Source organism: Glycine max, chromosome 19, assembly GCF_000004515.6.
Source record: "Glycine max cultivar Williams 82 chromosome 19, Glycine_max_v4.0, whole genome shotgun sequence".
In the NCBI taxonomy this organism is placed as follows: Eukaryota; Viridiplantae; Streptophyta; class Magnoliopsida; order Fabales; family Fabaceae; genus Glycine; species Glycine max.
Window position 1 is genome coordinate 42,231,774 of NC_038255.2, and position 22,419 is coordinate 42,254,192.

Below are 22,419 nucleotides of genomic sequence, written 5' to 3' on the forward strand. Positions count from 1 at the left end.
TAGCTAAGAAATTCTTCAATCAAGTATAAATACAAATTTTAAAATAGTTATCTTTTGATTAAATTAACATTTAATGTTAATTTTAAAAATTAATACGTAACCAAAAAATTAATTCAAATATAAATGTATCCCAAAATTAAAATTTAATGTTAATTTGAAGTAACAACAACTCCTCGCACTCAATATATATATATATATATATATATATATATATATATATATATATATTAATTATTTATTATATCAAAATTATAATATTTTAAGATGACATATAATATACTGTTTAATTAAATAATTTTTTAAACCAAATTTGAAGATTTATTTTTTTATCTGATATTTTTATATTTTATGAATTTATAATATTTATTATATTAAAATTATAATTTTTTTAGGTGACATATAATACACTGTTTAGTTAAATATTTCTTTAAGCTATTTTTTATATATCTAATGAATTAAAAAAAATTAGTTACTGTTGAATTATATATAGTTTATTACATGAAATCAAAATATTTTTAATTGATACGTGTAATTGATAATATATACAAATATCTTTTGAAATTTTTACTAATTGATACGTGCGATTATAAAATATAAAAATATATTACGTTTATATCATTCATATAAAATAGGTAAATTACGTTTAACCTAAATGTATTAATACGTGCAATTAGTCCAATTTAAAATAAATAACAAAAAAGTGATATATTAAAATTGTGTGTTGTGAAACAATACGTGTAAAATGCTATTACTTCGTCTGCATTATTTTTAAACCAATTAGTGGCAGCACAAAAAAAATAAAAATTGGTACAATTGTTTTCTAAATTGGTTCAAAAGTCAGAGTCCTATATAATACCATTTTGATGACACACTTTATGTTTTATCTCCAACACTCAGTTTTCTTTTAAAATTCTTATGTGCAGTTGTGTTGTGGGTACATATTTTTTATATTGTTTTATTGTTATCATATAAAAATATAACACGTATTTTTTTTTTGCAATTTAATGGTGCCTAAAATTTCACTCATTGAAAAAATTAAGCCTACAACCATAGAATGGAGATTAAGAGTTCGAGTTATCAGACTGTGGAAGCAACCGAAATACAATAAACTTCAGCAGATTAAGAGTATTAAAATGAACTCCTTGTTGTAAAGATAATAAAAATTAGTATTCTACTCTTCTTTGTTATCAAAACAATAGTTTATGACACGGTAAAATCATTTTTAAAAAAAGTTGTATCTTATACCCCTTGTTAAAAAAACAATTTATTGTTATAACATATTAAAAAAATTGTTTTTGTATATGCATTTTCCCATTTTTTTTAATTTATGATTGAATTGAAAAAATGAAATGAATTATTATTTGTATTGTGAAACTGCCTATTCAATCATTAATATTTTGTCTATATCTTTTTTAAAACAGAATTGACGCATACAAACTTCTATCAAGCCGAACATATTATCTTATTTGATGGAAAACCTATTGGTTGTTAACCTTGATTGGAAATTCAAACCAACCAAGCATAAATATACATTGTCTTTTGTCAAGGCCACAAAGCTCACTCAGTTAGACACCGACAGTATACCAAAGGTCTATTTTGATTTTGTGACGTTTGCTGACATACTTTAGAAGAAATTTATGATCCATTTTATTTATAATTATGAAATATTTACATCATATTTATGATCATTTGTTTCAATTTCTCCTTTATCATGTTAATTTTCAAATGTCTCATGTTTCAAGGATTCAAGTTTCAGTTATTGTAGCCATTATTTGAGAAACTTGTTAGTAGTATTTATTATTCATTTATAAAACACAAAATAATGACCAAATAAAATTTTTTTTTTGTTTTTATTTTATCAACATCAAATTCATATGTATTATTTTAAGTTATCAGGTGTTCTTAATTCATCATCAATTTCATTTTCAAAATAAATATAACTCCCCAAAAACTATTTTTATCCATCCATGGGTCAAAAAACTAGTTTTATTAAATGAAAGAGCACAACAGTGATGGGTACACAAAGATTTTACAATAAAGCCCAATAAAGAAATGCCGAATCTTATTTATGTTGCTAACAAGATTATATTCTATGGTCATTTTTCATCCACAAAACCTTCGGAATATGATCAATTCCCCTTTCAAGCTGACAACCTATCAAGTACAAACAGGGTTTACTTCTAAACATAGGCTAGTATTCTAGTAGTGCAAGAATAACTTCCAAAAGAGTACATCCCACTAATACAAAATTTGAAATATAACTCGTAATGAAATCAGATAATTAAACAAATGTAAATTAATTACCGTATAATACCTAACCAATATATTTGCTTTCAGACACAATAAGCTCACGCAACAGAGTTGCATGAAAAGCACATTTAATCATACTCTAACTCATCAGGAGTGACTGGCCTTTTAAGAGGGATGATGGACTTCTTTTCAACATCTCAAGACAATGCCTTCCTCATATCTAAAAGCAAAGCATAAAATGACAATGAATAATTAGCAGCAAGAGCTTTGTTAAGAGAGAAAGAAGCAAAAACGAAAAACAAGAACTTAGAAGCATACCTAAACCATCTTCTTCCCCAGAATAGTAGCGTAGCACTCGTCGATAAATTACATAGCCAAGCTATGATGTCAATTAGAAAACTAATTAGTTAGCAACTCCAATTAGCATAAAAAAAATAGTTAGCAACTCCAATTAAAATCATAATGTAAGAAAATAAACCTTAATCTATATATCTCCTATCCCTATCGAATTCTAAACTATTGATATAACAAATCATAATATCCAATTTATACCAATACTATAAATTAAGACTTACATTCGGACTATACAAGAACATGTACGATTTCCAAGAGGTGAAATAAAGACTTTCTTATAGAGATAGAAATGTAAGGGCTAAGCCTTAAGCACTTACATTTTAATCTAGTTTTGGATGTGCTGTTTACCAAGGTCATACAAAATATTATCCCGAATTACATACTTTTGTAGATGATATAATTTTACTTTTTAATCTAGTCTTGGATGTGTAACCAAGGACACAAGATTATCCCTAATTGCATGATTTTTGCAAATGATGTAGCTTTGATTGAGAAATCAAAAGAAACCGTTAACTTAAAACTTGAACTTTGGAAACAAAAGGTTTTTACTTAACTAGGAGTAAGACACTATATATATTGCAATTTTAGCAAGAGACGAGGATTATGACTTGGAAGTAAAATTGGGAAATGATGTCATAACACATTTTTTAGTTTAAATATTTGGGATCAATATGATATGTAAGTTTGTCTTTCTGTTTCTTCCTCTTTCCCACCTAAATTCTATAACACAATACTACAAAATAATGGAGAAATTAATAAGAAGGTCACACACAAGATACAAGCTGGATGGCTAAAATGGAGAAAGACATCAAGCGTTATTTGTGATCACAAATGACCTACCAAACTCAGGTAAATTTTATCATACAATTATAGATTCAGTTATACTCTATGATAGTGAATAATGGGTTTTAAAGGGACAAGAAGATAAAAATAAGAGTTGCAGAAATAAGAATAATTAGATGGATGTGTGACCACACAAGAAAGGGCATGATATGGAATCCAGTGTTCTATTCTGTGATAGGTCACAAGGATTGTTGGGATTGACACAGAAAGAATATATTAATAAAGTATTAGAGATATTTAGAATGAAAAAGTGCTATCCAAGGATTGTTTCAATTTAGAAAGGGGACAAGTTTAGTCAAATGCAATGTCCTAAAAATGACTTGGAACGAAAGGAAATAGAGTCTATCCCCCTATGCATCATTGGTTGGGAGCTTGAGGTATGCCCAAACATGTACATGACCGGATGTTAATTTTGTCATAGGAATGTTGGGCCGATATCAAAGCAATCACAGAATAAAACACTGGAAAGCTACAAAGAAAGTTCTTCGGTATTTACAAGGCATCAAGGATTGCATGCTCACATATAGGAGGTCAGATCACCTTGAAGTGATTGACTACTCAGATTCAGACTATGCTAGATGCATGGACTCAAGGAAGCCTACATTTTTCTTTTGGTTGGAGGAGTGATATCATGGAAAAGTGCAATACAATCTGTAATTGCCCCTTCTACCAAGGAGCATAAGTTTGTGGCATGCTTTGAGGCCATAATTCAAGAATTGTGGTTGGGGAACTTTACTTCAAGGTTTGAAATTGTTAATAGTATAGCCAAACTGCTGAGAATTTATTGTGATAACTCCATAACTATTTTCTTCTCTAAGATGACAAATACTTGAAATGAGCAAAACACATGGATTTGGAGTATTTGTCAGTTAAAGAAGTGCAGAAATATGAAGTGTTAATTGAACATATTGGTACAAACTTAATGATAGTGGATCCGTTGACTAAAGGTTTACCACCCAAGACATTTGTTGACCATGTTGAAAGGATGGATATTATGGATAAGTTCTTGTTAACGATGTAATGTGATGTGTGTATGTGTGTATATATATATGCTTCATAGTGTTTTAGTCCAACATTTTGAACAACACAATTGAACTTCCCAAACCAAACTCGCGGGGACTATTTGAGCCCATAAAGAGAACATCAAAGTTTGCAAACCAATCCAAACTCCCCCTAAACAACAAAGTCAATTGATAGTTCCATATAATATTCTTCTAGTTCTCCATGAAGAAATACATTTTTTTATGTCCAACTAATGTAGTGGCCAATGACTAATAGCATCCATGGCAAGAAAAAGACTTACTAAAGCATTTTTTTGCCACAGGAGAAAAAGTATCACCATAGTCAAGACCATAGATTTGGGTATACCCTGTGGCAACTAGTCTAACATAAAGATGATTAACTTCTCCATTTGGATCAACATTAATAACATGAATCAATCTGCAACCAACATTTATCTTCTCGAGAAGGGAAAGAACTCCTAAGTACCACTATGCCTACATTCCATCAATTATGACTTGTTGCCATCCTAGATGATCAAGTGCATCACACATTTTTTGGAATTGAAATAGAAGATAAAGATATAAAGGAGAAATATGGAGGAGATAAACAATTATAGCATAAAAATTTGTAGATAGAATCAGGATTTTAGGGGATCGAATACAATTGGAAAATCAAAATTTGCATCAGGAAGCTGCATAGTAGGTTTGTTGAGTAGGACATGACCCACATGGTTCTATATGTAATGTTAGATGAACAACTCATGGGGACACTGATATGTGACAAGAGGTGATTGGACAACTTAGTTTAAACCTTGCTTGGAGCAACATCATGAATAGATTATCCCTATACAAGAAACAATACTGGACGATAAGAGTTGGACTCATTCAAAGAAGAGAAAAAACATAGTCTCTTCAAGAATGTGACATCTGCAGACATGTACGTTTATTGGCTAGAGAATCACAACTATATCCTTTTTGAAGTCTAGAATATCCAAGAATACATTTGAACAATAAGCTTATCTAAAATTGGAGAAACCTCATGATCGAAACAAGTGCATCCAAAACCATAGGCAACATGAAACAATGGTTCTTTAGGAAAGGGAATAGGGAACTTGATCATCAATAGATTAAGGCAGCATTCATTTTATTAGGTGCACATTTTGGAGAAGAATAAAGAACTATTACTAGCAATGTGATTAGAGGCACTTGAATTAATTCTCCATGGACTTTGACTATTATCAGATTAAGAGACACGGGTTATTGAGGCATGAAGGCTAGTGGCAAAAAACAACTAAGACTGCTTAACAGCCTTTATTTCAAGATATTTTTTATACACTCCTGAAAATTTTTGGTCAGATTTTTCAGACTTGGAGATGTCTACTGTATTCTCTTTGGGAAACCATGAAGAAAGAGAAAAACATGTGTCTTGAGTGTTTCTTTCACAATATGAACATTGAGGAGGACCACTTCTTCCACCTCATCCTCCCTCCTCTGTGATTTTCACAACTCCTGTAGGCAGCATTGCAGAAGATTAAACTGACTCAATTGAATTACCACCTATTTTTAGTGAAAACTTGAAGAAGCCAAGTAACCAAATCATCCACTCTTGACCAGTTAGAACTTGATCACAAACATGCTCATAATGTGGATGCATTCCATGAAGAACCAACACCATATAATGATTGTGAAGTTTCTTCTTTACACCTTCTAAAGTATCAGCTTCCAAATACATTTTTAATTTTTCAACAACAAAATGGGATTTAGAAACATATGGAATCATTTCATGATTGAATTCTTTAAGAGAGGCTAATTTTTGTAGAGTCATACAAACGTTGAATATCATTAGCAAGGACAGTTTGGGCCTTCTTCCAAGACAAATTACAGGTTTTGAAAGTTCTGAAGTTCGCTAAAAGTTTGGCTCAACAAATTGGCGTACCAAGGAACGGAGTCACAAAGTTCATAGTCAAGCTTTTTCCACTAACCACGATTTTTCTACTGAGACTTTATCACATGTCTTTCCAAATGATCAAGGTACTCCTGAACAAAGAAACCAAATTTCCACAGAAGCAGACCAGACTAGATAATTCTTTCCCAATATAGGAAAAATAGGACCATCACTTGTTGATTTTTCATATGCCATTCTGCTGAAACAGGGAGTTCAAAGAAAAGCAGCTTCAAGGGTATTTATTTAGAACCACTAACTACCCAAACAAGGATTTATGTGAGAAGTGTGACCCATAAAAGGTCCAATAGAGGCCAATAGAAATTCTGGAAGAGGCACAACGGCAATCCAATATGAGAAGGAACCACGGCGGGAAGGCAGAACACAACTTTCACAAGTCTGTCAGGACAGATACTGTGGCTGCATGCCTGCATGTGGTGGTACGTGGCTGAGAATCTGGACACCCTAGTTTAGAAACAGCTGGAAAATAAGGTATCCAGGCAGAGGTTCTATTGATAGTGGGAGACAGATGCTGAAAACTCATGGACACCGAGGTTTACTATTTAAAACTTCGTACCCCATTGCCCAGAGGCTCTTCGCTATGCGAAGGTATGGGGGAGGGATAATGTACGCAGCCTTACCCTTGCATATGCAAAGAGGCTGTTTCCGGATTCGAACCCATGACCAACAAGTCACCAAGGCACAACTTTACCGCTGCACCATGGGGGAGGGATAATGTACACCGAGGTTTACTATGACAGCATAAAAAGCAGGGGAGAACCAAACCCTCTGATACCAAGTTGAGAAGTAGAAATTCTAGGAATTCATGATTTGGATGGACTAAAGCTTACAAAATGTTCAAGTGATTAGCAATCGGGATATTTTATAAATACACACACAAACACACACTTCTGAATTAACTACATGTTATATTTACAAGAATAAATACAAGTGCGACTTCCTAAGTACATGAATCCAAAAAATAAATGAACCTAAGCTTTAAATGCATCTATTTCCAATAGATTTCTTGCAGTTCCCAACTAGAGAAATATCAATTATGATGATGTCATATCCTATAGTACAGAATACATGATTCACCAGAAAACCACCGGCAAAAGAAAAATCAAATAAGATTGTGTAAAGAGGACAGGAAATGTTTTAGAAACTTGAAAGATTAAAAGAAATCAAACATATACACGTCTTACATATTGTCACTGATGTCTTCCAGCAGATTCATAAGTTTTTTAGCTAACTGCTGCCTTCGATACTCTGGAGCAACGGTCACCGCAGTTACATGGCCATGCCAAGATTCTCCTTGCCCCTCAACTTTACCCATAACTACATCAATAACATTTGTGTTAATATCCTACCGTCTTCAAATAGAAGGTGATGATGAAATAAAGACTTAATCCACAGGAGATATAAGGTGGTTGGATGGTTAAGGGAGAACGGAAGAGGGGAAAGGTTGTGGGTTCGATCCCGTATGCTAACATTTGCTGAAAGAGACTTAATCAACAATTAGGCACATTATATCTGAACTTGCAAGAGAAACACAAGCTACGTTGCACTAGCCTATGCAAACAGCAGACGAAATCTAAATTGTCATTATCATGTTCTATATCAAGTCCCCAACTGTGAAGTGCATTGTATCATTCCTAAACATGTATATAGTTTAAACCACCAATTCCTGCTAAAGGCAACAAGCTGTTAAGCTACTGAAAACAAAACAATAATTCATTTCTCAGTCTCACTCCCTTGCTTCTATTTTGCACAACTTTTCCTTTTGAAAACGAAATCAACCTACTTAGCATTGGCATACAGTGATTTTTTAGATGAGAAAGCAAAGGCAAAGAAAGACTACTACTCACTGTAACCCATGATTCGATTTCCAGGGCCTTCGGCAACGTGGAAATAGCCGGGCCATCTTGCAAGATAGGTCATGTACCATCAGATGTTGAACTGAAACCATGAAGCAATTAAGCGAAGGCACCATCAGATGCAGTATCGAATGGAAAAGGGACCAAAAAAAATGTTTACGGTTTCGGTGAGATGGTCGAGATTGACGGCGGCAAAGCGAAGAAGATCGTTGCAGCAAAACCTGCGAATCGTCGTCATCTTCACAAACCCTCGCTCGCAGATCAGGTGTCGCGTGTCAGGTGTGTTCCACGTTCACTGGGTTGGATCAGTAAGGAAATAAAATAAAGTTAATTCATTTAATTTAATTATTTTTTTTATATATTACTTAATATTTAATTAGTTTGCTTTAAAATGAATTAAAAAAAAAGGAATCTACCTCCTCCAAGAAAACTCTTTTATAATCATTTCTTATCTTTATTATTTATTTTCTTAATATTATTATAATCATTAGATATTAAAAAAAATGAAAACAATAAAAAATAATTTTGTAAGAATTATTCTCGTAGTAAGAGTATCTTTTCTCGTAAAAAAAATATTTGGTTCAAGGCCAGAATTTTACCTAATATAATGCCTTCTTAATATTTGGTAAAGTTTCAAAAAAGAATTGTCAAAAAAGATTAACTTAGATTTAAACTCGTTTATCATAAAAAATATTAAACAAAATCTAAAAACCCATAAAAACATCAATTTATATTTTAAGTACCAATTCAAATTTAATATATTTTAATTTAGGTTACAATTTGATTCATTAACATTTTTTATATAATATAATTCTTCCTAGATTTTATTAGAAATATTTTCATTTAACTTTTTCTTTGTTTAAATGGGGGTTTATGGTGTTTTTTCATGGAAAATAGCTCATAATGCTCTAGTGACTAGAAGAGGATTATCTTATGAGAATCTTTGTTCTTTTTGTTGGTCAAGAGGTAGAGAACATTGAGCACGTTTTGAGGCTTTGTGTGGCAGCTAAGGAGGTTTGGAATGCCATACTCCCAGATGTTGTTTGAGCAAATTTTGGTTCTTGGCTGATCTCCAATTTAATTTCCAAGTTGCGGTGTAATGGACATAGCTAATCTTAATTTGTTTTTTGGTGTGGCTATTGAATATATTTGGAAAAATAGAAACTGCAGGATTTTCGAAAATAGAGTGGCAGGGGTGGTGGAGACTCTTTGAGCATTGTGCAGAATAGGAGGCTTCAATTGTCTCCTTCGATGGTTCCTTGTGAGTTCCCAAATCCTATAAAATCCGATGATAATAACCATGCAAAATGGAGATAAGTAAATCCGTCCTTGTTCCGGCCAGTTGCCATCCCTGGCCCCAACCCCTTTCATTTTTAAATTTTTTTTGTCTCCCAAAACGCGGTCGTTCTATTGTTCTTCCTCTACAACGGTGTTTATAGTTTAACCCAAATTACCGAATTCTGATCGGATCATCTCTAAACCCTAGATGGACCTTCTGAAGCAAGAGCTTCTCAAGAAGCGCCAATCCCTGGCGCAAGACACCGGCGGCAAGAAATTCTTCAAGCGCTCCGAGATCCAGCAGAAGGAAATCCAAAAACTCCGCCAGCAAGAGAAGCGCGAATTGGAAGCCAAGTCACTAAAGCGCCTCGCAACATCCTCCGACACCGCCGCCACCGCCCCGTCCTCTTCATCCACCGCCTCCTCCTCGGCCTCGTCCACTATCGCCTCCGCCTCCGCCTCCCTCACCGACGAGCAAAACATCGACAACCTCGTGCTCCCGAAACCCGAGGTCATCCGCCGCCTCCGCTTCCTGAAGCAGCCGGTCACGCTCTTCGGAGAAGACGATGACGCCAGGCTGGACCGCCTCAAGTACGTCCTCAAGGCCGGCGTCTTCGAGGTCGACAGCGACATGACGGAGGGGCAGACCAACGATTTCCTGCGAGATATTGCGGAGCTGAGGAAGCGCCAGAAGACCGGGATCCTCGGCGAGAGGAAGCGCCAGAAGGCCGACGACGGTGCCGCTCAGGACCGTGAGGGTGGAGCCGGAGATGATGACTTGAGCGACTGCGGCAGCTCCGAAGGTGCCGAAGCGGACAAGGACTTGAAGCGGATGAAGGCGAATTTCGAGGAGCTTTGCGATGAGGATAAGATTCTGGTGTTTTTCAAGAAGCTGTTGAATGAGTGGAAGCAGGAGTTGCGCGAGATGCCTGAGGCGGAGAAGCGCACGGCCAAGGGGAAGTCCATGGTTGCCACGTTTAAGCAGTGTGCGCGTTACTTGAATCCGCTGTTTAAGTTTTGCAGGAAGAAGGTGAGTTTTCTTTTTTTTACCTCTTGGTTTATGTTATCTTTGAATTTTGTTTGGCATTGCGGATTAGTTGTGTGTTGGAGATCGCACGTCAACTAGATATGACCAAATTAAAGTACATAAGTGGGGGCAATGTAGGATTGAGGTAGACTCAAACCCAAATTTTAAGATCATATTAGAATTTATCTTAGATAGTGTTAGTAATTTGTTTTAGTTTAATAGAATATTCTGAAGTGTAAAGCAATTTTGAATCAAGAGAGATGGAGAAGTAAGCTGTTGTCATTGTATTGTGTCTTCGGAGAACTGTATGCATGACATCTAGGTGTTGGCTAGAGTCTGTTGTGATAGTATCTTCTATTATGATTTTTGGAATGGTTGGAGTGTAAGTAAGACCATTCTGAGGTCATATGTATGAATCTGCACCATCGTTGTCAATTGTGCGCCATAGTGGAGAGTAGCAGAGCGGGTCATCCCTAGACTACTTATAGGATTCAAATAGTGGAGCGTGGCCAAAATAGCTGCTTTTCACGGGCTATAGCTTTGCTATCATGTTATGGGCTTCAAAAACACATTTTTACTCCTGAAATGCTGAAAGAAGGTTGTTTAGTTTGGATAGAATTGTGAATTCTCCCCCATTTTCCCACACATTTTTGCTTCAGAAACATAATAGGATTTGAAATCCTTCTTCCTTGACCATTCCACTTAAAGTTACCTCTGTTCCTCCACATTTTACACGATTTATTTTTCCTGTTTTTTTCCTTTAGACTTCATAGTTCTCATTTGCTTCTTTTTTTTTTTTTTTATCTAATTCATTATGCTCTTTTTCTATTAATGTCACCATCATCTTTAATTTCTTGACTTCATTACAATGTTCTTATTGCTTCTAGATTGATGGTGAATGTGTGTAATCTATGACTTATTATTTATCAGTTTTTTAGGGAAAATAATTATTATTTTCCTCCCAAAAATCTTTTTCAAGAAGCTCCAAAGAAAAATCATATTTGCCCCCAAAATAAGCTGATCCAAACACATGCCAAAATGGAGACTAAGTGGCGTGATTGATTGATATAGCCAACTTTTCTAGTTGGATTAGGATTTTTGTTATTGTTGAAAACTTGAAACTGGGAGTCTAGGACAGGTAAGGTATGCATATTTTTGTTGGTGTAAAAATTGTTGTGTAGGTGTAGTCCTTGATGTTGATGAACAGAATTTAATGACCAGAAATGACAATAAAACTGCATTAATGGTTGATTATCCCACACCTCCCTCTAATCTAGCAATCGTGTTGAGAAACTTCAATGGTAATAGTTTAGCCAAACTATTTAGCTTGATCATATTATGGTTAGTTTCTACTTTTAAAAAATATGATATTATGCTTAGTCTTGATCATTCTATAGGATCATGCACAATCAGAGCCTAAAAATGATATTTTGTCGGGGAAGTAATAGTATAGTAAATCCCTTTAGAAGGCTATATTCCTTGTTTTAGTGCATACTACTGTTTCAAAGTAATGGATTTTGTTTGAGTAGCAAGCTTAAAATTTTATTGTTGATAAGATATGTGTCAGTGTTGCATGTTTTCTGAAGCATTAAACTAATGGAATGTATGCGGTTACAGGTTCTTCCGGATGACATTCGCCAGGCGCTATTGCTGATGGTTGAATGCTGTATGAAGAGAGATTATCTAGCTGCAATGGACCATTATATCAAGCTGGCCATTGGGAATGCACCCTGGCCTATTGGTGTCACTATGGTTGGTATTCACGAAAGATCTGCCCGTGAAAAGATCTACACCAACAGTGTTGCTCACATCATGAATGATGAGACCACTCGCAAGTACTTGCAATCTGTGAAGAGATTAATGACATTTTGCCAACGCCGTTATCCGACATTGCCTTCTAAAGCTGTTGAGTTCAATAGTTTGGCAAATGGCAGTGATTTGCATTCACTTCTAGCAGAAGAGAGATTTAGTGGGGGCAATCAGGCTTCTGAAGAGAGGCTTAGGATAATGCCTGCTCCAAGAGACATCTAGTTTTTAATGTTTTGCTGAAATGACATCATCGTATGATGCATACTATATATGTTTAATTGCTAGATACAGTCTGTTTGTGTCTCTTATTGATTGTATAAAAGGAAATGCATCTTTTAAAATGGCGAAAACATGTAAAATTCTGATGGTGTCTTCAAAGAGGCTGTTGCTTCCTGCAACACCAAGTTGTTTCGGGCATCCTTTTCAGAACGTTTTTTTTCTTTACTTTTCGGATTGGTCATTTTGGAAGCCAAAATTTCTAAATGTACTTTTATATTTAAGAAGTAAAAAAAGAGGTGCAGGAAACAGCCAAGTGTTGGAAGCGACAACCATTAAAAGATTAATTTATTTGTTTGGATTGTTATTTTTTGTTTTGTGACCAAGAGGCATTAAGGGCTTTTATTTGGTTTCCAATCAATTTTCCTCCGGGGATGAGCCTTTTTTTTTTTTTTGAAAGAAAGTGGTACGTCAAAAAATTTAAGGCTTAACTATCTTAAAAGTCACATACTATGATTTATGATTGGTTATCAGTTTTAAAAAACTTGACTGTATGATCATTAAACTCATAAAAGAATTAAAATTGCATTTTGATCATTACTTTTCGTGCATCCAATTGGTTGCTTAGTAAACATAAGAAAAAGGGAGAAATTTGGCGTATCTATAAATTGTTTAAGTGAGTGTCTTTATTTAAACAGCTGTCAGAAAGCACCGAAGATTGTAGATGTAATCAAAATCAAAATAAAACTACATTCACTTTATGTAATCTCCATCTGTCAAAGTTTCATTAGGAGCTGTGCAGACAAGAATTTTTATTTTGGTTGTGCATGACTAAACAAATGGGACTCAACTGATGGATCATATGTCATGCTGAAGGAGAGGGGTAAAATAACATAAAGCGTTGCCCGAGAAGCAACCAACAAAGGACAGGAAAAAAGATAAGAAAAATAATTTTTTAAAATCATGTTACTGTTTTGTTGATTAATGTGAAATATCACTTATTTTGATGATTAATCTTAATCATAAAACTTGATTAGTAATTTTTAGTAAAATCTTACCTTTGAATTATGTTCTGTTCATGACATTTCATGGAAGTGAGACATTAACCAAGGATCGGAATCCAGTTTTACTGTGAACGGGACGGTGTAGAAAAAAGATTCTTTTAAAAAAAGAAAAACTTTTTGTAGGGAGGTGTACAGATGGAGTGAGGTGAGCCATGTGATGGTCCACGTGGCGCTAAGGCGAGAAGCACCGGCACTGAAACGCATAGGATCTATCTGCAGCGGTACATAGCCATAGGCAGAGAGAGAGGGTGAGGGTCGTGTGAATGTGAAGAAACCAAACAAAAACGAAACGAAACGAAACGAAACGAAACGAAACCACTCACTCGTGTGTGTTGGTGGGTAGTGTGCTTGCTACTATACCATGGATTCCCATTCCCCTGTTCTCACCTCAACGACGTCGTTGTCGTCAATGTCGAAGCGTCCGTGTCCGTCCCAAAACCCTAGAGCGGAGAACCTGGGAGAGGTGGAGCGTCGGCTTGAGGCGTTTCTCTCCCTCTCGGACGTGGCTTCTCTCTCCCTTGATCTCTCCTTCGAGAGGCTCCTCCAATCGGTCCCCTCCGACGCCGACTCCGATCTCATCGATCGCGCCCTCAAAATGGCCTCTCTCCTCCTCGACGCCGCCAAACACTCCTCCCGCAAACGCGCTTCCAACCACAATTCCCTCTCCTGGCCCCTCCCTCCCGACCTCACCATCAAGGTCACTCTCACTTTCCTTTTTCATTTCCCTCACCTCTAATTTTTTAATGCCACCTTACTATACCTGTTTGTTTTCAATTAATCTGTTTTCGTTTCAATTTCAATGTAATAATAATAATAATAATAATAATCATGTTATGCTACGCTTCAAATGTTGCTCGTAAAGAGTAGCGCTTTTCCTCTGTTTCCCCTTGCTGTAGATTCGTGCTTTTGCGTTTCGTGTTGCTGAGCTAATTAATTAAGTCGGTGGATGTGTTGTTTCAACGCTGTTGATTTTTCCCCTTTTTCTCAGGGAAGCGTTTTCTTTATATTATGGAAATGGTTTTTATTGAATATAATAGGATTCGAGTTTTCTCTAAGTATCGAGTACAACAATGCTCTACATCAATGAAGTGCTTGTGGAGGAACATGCAGAGCACGAGTCTATGGGTGCATTTTGTTTCACGAAAAGATTGAAATTTCCATTGCTTATTATGGGGAACTACCGTAGGTTTTAAACGTGCTTCTGCGTGGAAGTGATGAGTAAGCTCTCTCTGGGTACTGATTCTGATCTCGTTGTACAGGTGTTCTCGATGCTTGATACCCAGAGCCTGTGCTATGCTTCGGCTGCTTGTTCACTGTTTAGCAAATGTGCTAAAGATCCTATGTGCTATGCAAATCTTGATTTGACGACGCTGGTTCCGAAGGTTAACAATGCAGTTGTTGCCACGATGGTTCAGCGAGCTGGAAAGGCACTAAGGTATGAAAATGTCCTTTCCGTGCTATGTTTTTTTGTTCCTGAGCAAACTTTGATCAACTGCACACCTGGTGGTTTTGGTGTATAGTATTTGACAGTACAAAATGAATCACCTATTGCACTTGAGCTGACCAAAGTGTGTGGGGGAAGGGGGGGTGCTTACATTTCATCACTGATTGTCTTTATCTGCTCCTATTAGAATTTGTAGAACTAGTTTTATCATTTGAAGTGTATATTACCATGTAAACTTTGTTAACTCTTTCAACCGTAAAAAATATCTTAGCTTGTGTTAAGTGTTAACTTCTTGGGCCAGCATTAGAATGTGATCTTTCTTCTTTTTTTTTCCATGTGTCATTATTTTCTCACAGAAATCTATTTTAATTCTTTTAATAAGGTCTCTTAAGCTTGGTGTTGTCCCTGGCGCTACTACTTCACTTGGATCTTGTCCACCATTTGCTTGTACCATCAGAAATGCTATTGTAGAAGTATCTAACTTTTCATGGAATGATAAGAGATCTCGACAAGGGAGAGAGTCATCCATTCTCACAAGATGCTGTTTAAGCCCTTTAAGTGGGGATGGCGGTGCCCCAGGGTATGTTTTTTCATGGACTTCAGTATTCAGTATGTTTGGGTGACTTGTTTTGAATGGGCTCTTACATTTTGTTTTTGTAGGGCTCTTTTGAGAAAGTTGCACTTGTACAATATCGAGAGAATGGATAATGCATCCCTTGGTGCAGCATTGTCAGCATGCCCTTCTCTCCTTGATTTGGAAATTGTTGGGCTGTAAGTTTATTTCCTTCAACTCTTGTTCTTTCCCTTCTTTTCATTATAAGCATTGTCTCACTGCTACTGGATTTATGGTATGAAAATGTCATTGGTTAAATTAAAGTGTGTTAAACATGAAGAAAATGGAACTCTTTTTATGATCAGTGCAGTTTCCTATGATCTGGAGTATGTACTATTTTAAATTCCATCTGCCACATTTAGGCTGGGAATTCTGGTTGAATTTGACCAGGAATAGAACGAAAAATGATAAAAAGACTGATGTATTTTCAGTAGACCTCTGAAGTGGTCCAGAGGTAGACAGTGATACACTATGAAGAATTCTCACATGTAAGTCATGTCATACTAGCAACTCTTCTTCCACATGAGCAATGCGTGAAAAATACAAAAAATCCTTAGACTGTGTCTTCAATTCCCAATTGTCTGTCAATACTTTGGGCAAGTGTCAAGCACTGTAGGAGCCTGATACAGCCTTCTTCAGCCAAATGTCATGGAATATAGGTTGAAGTCTTCTTGTGGCAGGTAATTGCAGCATGTAAGCAATCTCCCCGTTCTCTTGGATTGCTTGATAGGGCCCATTGAATCTTGGACCGAGTTTCTCATTTCTTTGCTGGGCCAAGAATTAAAACCTATAGGGCCAGCCGGCCAGGCCATCTGTTCTCCTACCTGCAAATCCTCTCTTCTCATCGGTTTGCTGCATTATGCTGTGCTGAGCTTGATGTTAATTATCCTTTGACTCATCCAAAATTAAGTCCCTTGTAGTAGAGATTAGAGAGCTGGTTCCTACTTCATAGTCCATGATTGAGGGAAATGTATACCCTCTAAAGACTAAGGTAGGGTCCCTTCCATACAAGGCTCTAAAGGGTGTTGTTTGTGTTGAACCAACATTCAGCCCAACTCAATGATTGTGGCCACTGCTTATACATACCTTGTGAAACAGCTTAAATATCCAAACATCTATTTACCATCTTAGTTTGCCCATCCATTTGTGGATGCTAAGCATTGCTGTACTTTCGGATTTTAGTTTCCACTCGCTTAAATAATTTTGACTAGAAATGCCTGAGCAAGATATGGTTCCTAATGGAAGTAGGGAACATGTAATGCCTTACTATTTCATATATAAAAATATGGGCTATCTCCTTGGCCATGAAAGGATGAGCTAAAGCCAAAAAATGGGCATATTTGGGCAGTCTATCCTCCATGCCAAGGTGTTATCCTTGAGCTTGGCGGTGGATAGACCATTGATGAAATCCATGGAGACATCACTCCACATTTGGGTCAGAGTAGGCAATGGCTGCAGGAGACTGGTGAGGGACTGGTTTTGATGCTTATCTTGTGTACTTCACATTCGGCTATAAACTGCTGGATATCTTTCTTCGGTCCTTTTCAATAGACAACCCCAGATATTCTCTTAGATGTTATGATATCTGAACAGACCTAAGTGTCCTCCTATGGTTTGTGAATTCTGATAGCAGCAAAGGAATTCTAGCAAAAGTCCTTGGGATAACTAACTTGCCTTGTAAAATAACCTGCCATCTTCAAAGCATAGAACTTGGGGTTGTGCAATTAGATCTTTTATGAACTGATGTAATTTGACATTAGTCTTGTAAAAAGGAGAGAAACTGAGGGATATTTGGACTGAACCGTGTATCTAAGTACACAACGGATGCTCCTTTATATAGATTAATTAATTAATTATAGGAGATATTGTTCGTATAATTCTGAAGATATTCTAATTATAGGAGATATTGTTCGCATTAGGAGGATGACCACTGCGCTGGAAGTCGATGTCAAAACTGGCGCCAGATGCGCTGGTTCAAGGCGCTGTTTGCCTAAGTCAGGCACAAAAAAGAGGATGCACGTGAGGGCATGTCAGATCTTCGATGTGGCCACCATCACCACCGTTGTGTAGATCGGTAGGTGGCAATTTGAGTGATGGGGTCATTGGTCGGAAAGGTCACCAGAAAAAGATAAGTGGCGTTGGAACTTGGAGAAATGTGAAATAAGTTGCTGGAAAAGGAGATAGGGTTATCATAAGAAGGGTAGCGAGCACTGACTTTTTGTTATTCCCTCTACCTAGTTTTAGATACCATGTAAAATAAGAGAAAATATAGAGGGATAATAGGCTGAAAATCATGTATCTGAGTACACAGCAGATGCTCCTTTATATAGATTAATTACAATTAATACAATTAATTATAGGAGGTATTGTTCGTATAATTCTGATATGATAATAAAGACAGAATATGAAATTGATCCTATTTTGATTGTCAACAAGTCTGAACTTCCTCCACTTGTTCCTGTTCAATGAAATGGACTCTTGAGATGGTAGTTCATCTTCCATAAAAGTGAAGCTGCTACCTGGTTGTCATTTCCAGGATAATAGTGGATTTCAAAAGTCAAAGCCTAGGAGTTCAGAGGTTCATTTGTGTTGGTCTTCACCCATTAATCTCTCCAGTCAGTTAGGAATTTTGAACTCCTTCAATGGGGAATAATATTGTCACTTCTGGACTGTAATCACTTTAGCCATCAATTTTTCATGAACTGACTTTAATGAGCTTTCATGCTATATTATTTCTCTTATCCCTTTGCTGGTTGTATCCATTTCCTCAATTAAGTCTCTTGAGAAATTTGGCATGGCAAGTATTGACATGGACATCATGGCTGATCATAAAGTTTCAAAGGTCTGTTGTGCCTCTTGACACTTGAGATCAATGAAACTTGCCTTTTTATTTTTCAATAATTTTGTAAAGGGATTTACTATTTTCCCATAATTCCATGCTAATTTTTTGTAGTACTCCATGAATCCCAAAAATCCCCTGAACCTTTTGAAAGTCCTTAAACATGAAGAAAATGGAACTCAGATCAGTTTAACTTCGTATGATCTAGAATATGAATTATTTTAAATTCCATCTGCCATAGTTAGGCTGGGAATTCTTTCTGCTGAGTTGTGACTATGAACTTGGTTGGTTTTATAGCAATATCTCTTCTTTTAAACTCTGTTGCGAACAAGTGAATAGCATTCAATGTGTATCTGTATCTGTGACTTCACATATTTTCCACTAATTCATTTCTTTTGAAAGAGAAGGTTGTTTCTAAATTGTATTTGTTGATGGTTTTTTTTTTCTCTCTTGAACTGCTAGCCATGTTGAGCTGAGGCAAACATTAATGTCAGTTAGTGCAAACTGCCACTTGATAGAGCGTTTGTTTTTTGAGTCTTCTAAAACAGGTAACTCACTTTCTCAGCTATATTTTACTTTTTAGGGCTTTTGATATCTCTACTTATGTTTTTTTGATTATCAGGTAGAGATGACAGCTTGAAAGCGCAAACCTGTTTTGAGCTGGTAAACAATTGTCCTCATCTAACTTCTTTATCCCTTAGAGGGTTTAAGCTACACGATTGCAAAGTTCGCGTCCTGGTTAAGGTATGTTTTCATGAAAGTATCAATTTTCAATGTACTATGTTTCAAGTTCTTATTCCCAAACCTATTTTGCATTGTGCATTGTGCATCCATTGGAGCTTTTGTTAACTATGACAATCTCTTGTTAATTGAGAGAATTTTCCTTTTATTAATTTTATTCATTACAAGATACATGTTTCCCTCAATATGTAGTGTTCAATTTCTGCATTTTACTTTAGTTGTACTCAACTTTAGTTTTTATTTATTTTTGTTGTCTTTGCACTTTTTACACCCAAAGATTATCTTGAGTTCAAGTTAGAGGCATTATGGTGAACTTTTGCTGCTTGTAACTTACCTGTTATCATGGAGTGTAGAGTATGTGCGGATGTTTTATAATAATACAATTATTTATGAGCTTAAATCCATTTACTGCATTTCGATTATCAAAAACTGGTGGGAAAATTTAATTTTTGAATAACAATTTTGCAATATTACATGCTACATAATACATATCGGTGATCATTTTGATGCTTTCAGGGAAAAGTGAGGGCAGCTTATCTTAATGTTCTTTTGATGAGTGATTTGAAGACTACCATTTTGTTTTTGAAGTTCAGTTGATTAATTTTAAACTAGATGGCATTCTCCTAATTTTCCTATTTATTATTGAAGTAAAAGAAAAGCCCCATGTTCTCAGAGTTATTAATTCCAAACTTCATGTGCAGGGATTTAGGAAACTGAAATATGTTGATTTTTCAACATCCTATTCAATCACTGGTAACTTCTTAAGGTCAGTTGTTTCCAACAAGGCTTTGCTAGAGCCTGTCTGATTCTGTTGATCAGTTGAGATTTATTAAAAATACTAAAACCTTTATTTTCCAGAAACCTTGGAAGCTGCAATGGTGGGAACTTACTTGAGGTCTTAATTTTAAGGGATTGCATGCATCTCAAAGAGGTAATATTTTTAATACATTTCTACTTTTTTTCCCTTTTCCACCCAATTGCCTCTGAACTGAAATACTAATACTTTGTGCAGATGGAAGTCGCTAAGCTACTGACTGCAATTCTTGCAGGAGATTTCAAATTGCTTGTACATCTTGTGGGTATATAGAAATATATTTACCTTGCTAAAATAAGAGTGAAGTTTGTGCTAGACTCTCAATTTTGATTTTTGTTGTCACTTTTTCCTTTAATCAGGACATATCCAATAGGGAAGGCTTAGCATCTGAGGCTGACTGGTATCACAGGTGCTACAACTCTAGGTAATGATTGTCATCTATGGATGTGTTACTTCGACTTTCTAAATGGCTTATTTTTTAATTCTTTATTTATTTACAAATTTGGGGCTGTGTTCCAGTATTATGCCTATAAAACAGGTTTTGGAAGCAAGACCTGATATGTGTCTGGTGGCTGAATATCCATCAGCAGAAGGAAGGTTAGATAGTTTTCACTTTTAGAGTATTTTGGATTTTGGTGCACTTAATTTCTTGCAGGCGGAGGGATTTTTTCTTTCATTCTAAAGGTCACCAATTGTTTGTGTTTCTGGATTGTCTTGCAGTTACATCGAGACATTCGATGCTGATATGAACAGCGAGATAAGTTTGCCATCACAATTGAGCAGCCACACGTCAGATGGATCAATTTTTATGAGTACATCTGAAAGCAGCTACAATAGTGATCAAGGAAGTGGCAATGAGGATGGTCAAGATGCCAACTATGTGATATATGAGGAAAGCTCAGATGAGATTGACTTTTTGTCCCTCTAGGGAATCCTCCTTGTGAGGCATCAGTTTAGAAGGACAATAATCTAGTGAACTTGGTACTCTCTCATTGTCTCTGTGGATGCGGGTGCACTTGTGTGTGTTGGGGGAGGGGGGTTACAAGTTGATTTCTAATGTATAAAAGCACTGGTGCCTTGAGGTCATTAGTGAAGAAAACAAAACTAGGAAGTAATTATTGAAAAAGAAAGAATTTATTATATAATAAATACAAAAATCATTTAATACTTGTTTAAGGAATTAGAAATATTTAATAGGGTGTAATAAATACTCCTTCACCATTGTCCTCAATATACTTGCTTGACCCTTTAATAAAAGCATTTTACTAGGATAGATTAGCTTTGCTTTTAGGTTTTGACTTTGGACAACTATGCACTATGAACAAGTTTGAAAGCTTACGTAGAATATGATGTTTTGGAGATTGTCATGGTTGGCACGTGACAAGTTTTGCTGTCTAGTATCCCATATTGGAAATTGGAGATACCTAACACGTTTGTGTCCACAAAAAGGGATGTTACAATACAGTTTGATGCTTTGAAATTAATTCCTGCTGTGTTTTTTTCCTTCTAAACTCAATGTTTGTTCGCCTCTTGGCGTTTCTTAATATTGTGTTTTGAATTTATGGACTAGGGGAGCGGTAGGGGAAGAACGATGCCACAGGATGGATGTCAATATGGATCCTGGATTTTTCAACTTTCATTTTGTCCTTCTCTGTGTTTTGAAGTTCTTCATTTTGTTTTCAATCTGGGAGGACAATTGGAGATCAGTTGCAATTTTTTAAAAGTTGGCCTCTGTTTCCATATTTGCAGAAACGTAAATATACTGCTGCTCCATCCCACTAGCTCCCCCCCAAAAAAGAGGTTATTTTCCCTCGGCATCAATCCATAGTGCCGGGATTTATTTTTGGTTCTAATGTAGGAGAGGTCTTGAGTTATGATGTATCTTGTATCCTTTTTTTAGTTAATTCGCAAATAAAAATTATGTAAACAATTATTTGTTTACTTTTTATTAGTAATAATGGGAGATGGCCAGGTCATGGATCATTTCATGATGAATGAACATGCCCTCCGTTGATGAAACACATTCCTGTTCGTGAGAGGTGACATCCTTGAAAAATGTAACTCGCACTTGTTGCATCGTTGCGTGTAGGTATAATACACAAATTATGTAAGTGATGTAATAAAATTCTTCCTACTGGCTCCTAAACTTGACAAAATTACTTGAACTTACAGTAATTACATATGAAACTGCTCTCTGATCTGATGACTTTCCAATTCTTAGCATTGCAAAAACGGATAGTTGGCATGTCAGGTTCCAATATTTGAACAGTTTCGGGTTTTCATAAAACTCAGTTTTTTAGTCGACTT

General features: G+C 35.9%; 2 protein-coding genes and 1 pseudogene across 3 annotated transcripts; 2 read left to right on the forward strand and 1 right to left on the reverse strand.

Moving 5' to 3' along the window:
• Positions 1-2,045: 2,045 nt before the first annotated feature.
• Positions 2,046-8,550, reverse strand: LOC100784720 (N-terminal acetyltransferase B complex catalytic subunit NAA20-like; annotated as a pseudogene).
• Positions 8,551-9,160: 610 nt separating this feature from the next.
• On the forward strand, positions 9,161-12,722 carry LOC100785799 (pre-mRNA-splicing factor 18). Its single transcript, XM_003554207.5, has 2 exons — positions 9,161-10,575; positions 12,190-12,722. The coding sequence occupies exons 1-2, from the start codon at positions 9,754-9,756 to the stop codon at positions 12,601-12,603; spliced, it is 1,236 nt and encodes a 411-aa protein (XP_003554255.1). The 5' UTR covers positions 9,161-9,753; the 3' UTR covers positions 12,604-12,722.
• A 725-nt stretch (positions 12,723-13,447) lies between these two features.
• Positions 13,448-22,042, forward strand: LOC100786317 (F-box protein At4g02760). Of its 2 annotated transcripts, XR_419994.4 has the most exons (13): positions 13,448-14,358; positions 14,921-15,096; positions 15,488-15,685; positions 15,766-15,876; positions 19,020-19,105; positions 19,180-19,301; positions 20,000-20,064; positions 20,157-20,229; positions 20,311-20,373; positions 20,472-20,536; positions 20,632-20,709; positions 20,833-21,093; positions 21,683-22,042. XR_419994.4 is itself a non-coding variant. In XM_006604377.4 (12 exons), the coding sequence occupies exons 1-12, from the start codon at positions 14,023-14,025 to the stop codon at positions 21,038-21,040; spliced, it is 1,581 nt and encodes a 526-aa protein (XP_006604440.1). In that variant the 5' UTR covers positions 13,448-14,022; the 3' UTR covers positions 21,041-22,042. The 2 variants fall into 2 exon arrangements, 1 of the variants encoding a protein (XP_006604440.1); XM_006604377.4 differs by having other exon boundaries at positions 20,833-22,042.
• The last annotated feature ends 377 nt before the right edge of the window (positions 22,043-22,419 follow it).

Bases quoted from the DNA above. Each gene is read 5' to 3' on its own strand.
- LOC100785799 (XM_003554207.5), top strand. From the start codon at position 9,754: ATGGACCTTCTGAAGCAAGAGCTTCTCAAGAAGCGCCAATCCCTGGCG. The intron at 10,576-12,189 runs GTGAGTTTTCTT...ATGCGGTTACAG, and splicing joins TTAAGTTTTGCAGGAAGAAG to GTTCTTCCGGATGACATTCG.
- LOC100786317 (XM_006604377.4), top strand. From the start codon at position 14,023: ATGGATTCCCATTCCCCTGTTCTCACCTCAACGACGTCGTTGTCGTCA. The intron at 14,359-14,920 runs GTCACTCTCACT...CTCGTTGTACAG, and splicing joins CTCCCGACCTCACCATCAAG to GTGTTCTCGATGCTTGATAC. The intron at 19,302-19,999 runs GTATGTTTTCAT...CTTCATGTGCAG, and splicing joins AAGTTCGCGTCCTGGTTAAG to GGATTTAGGAAACTGAAATA.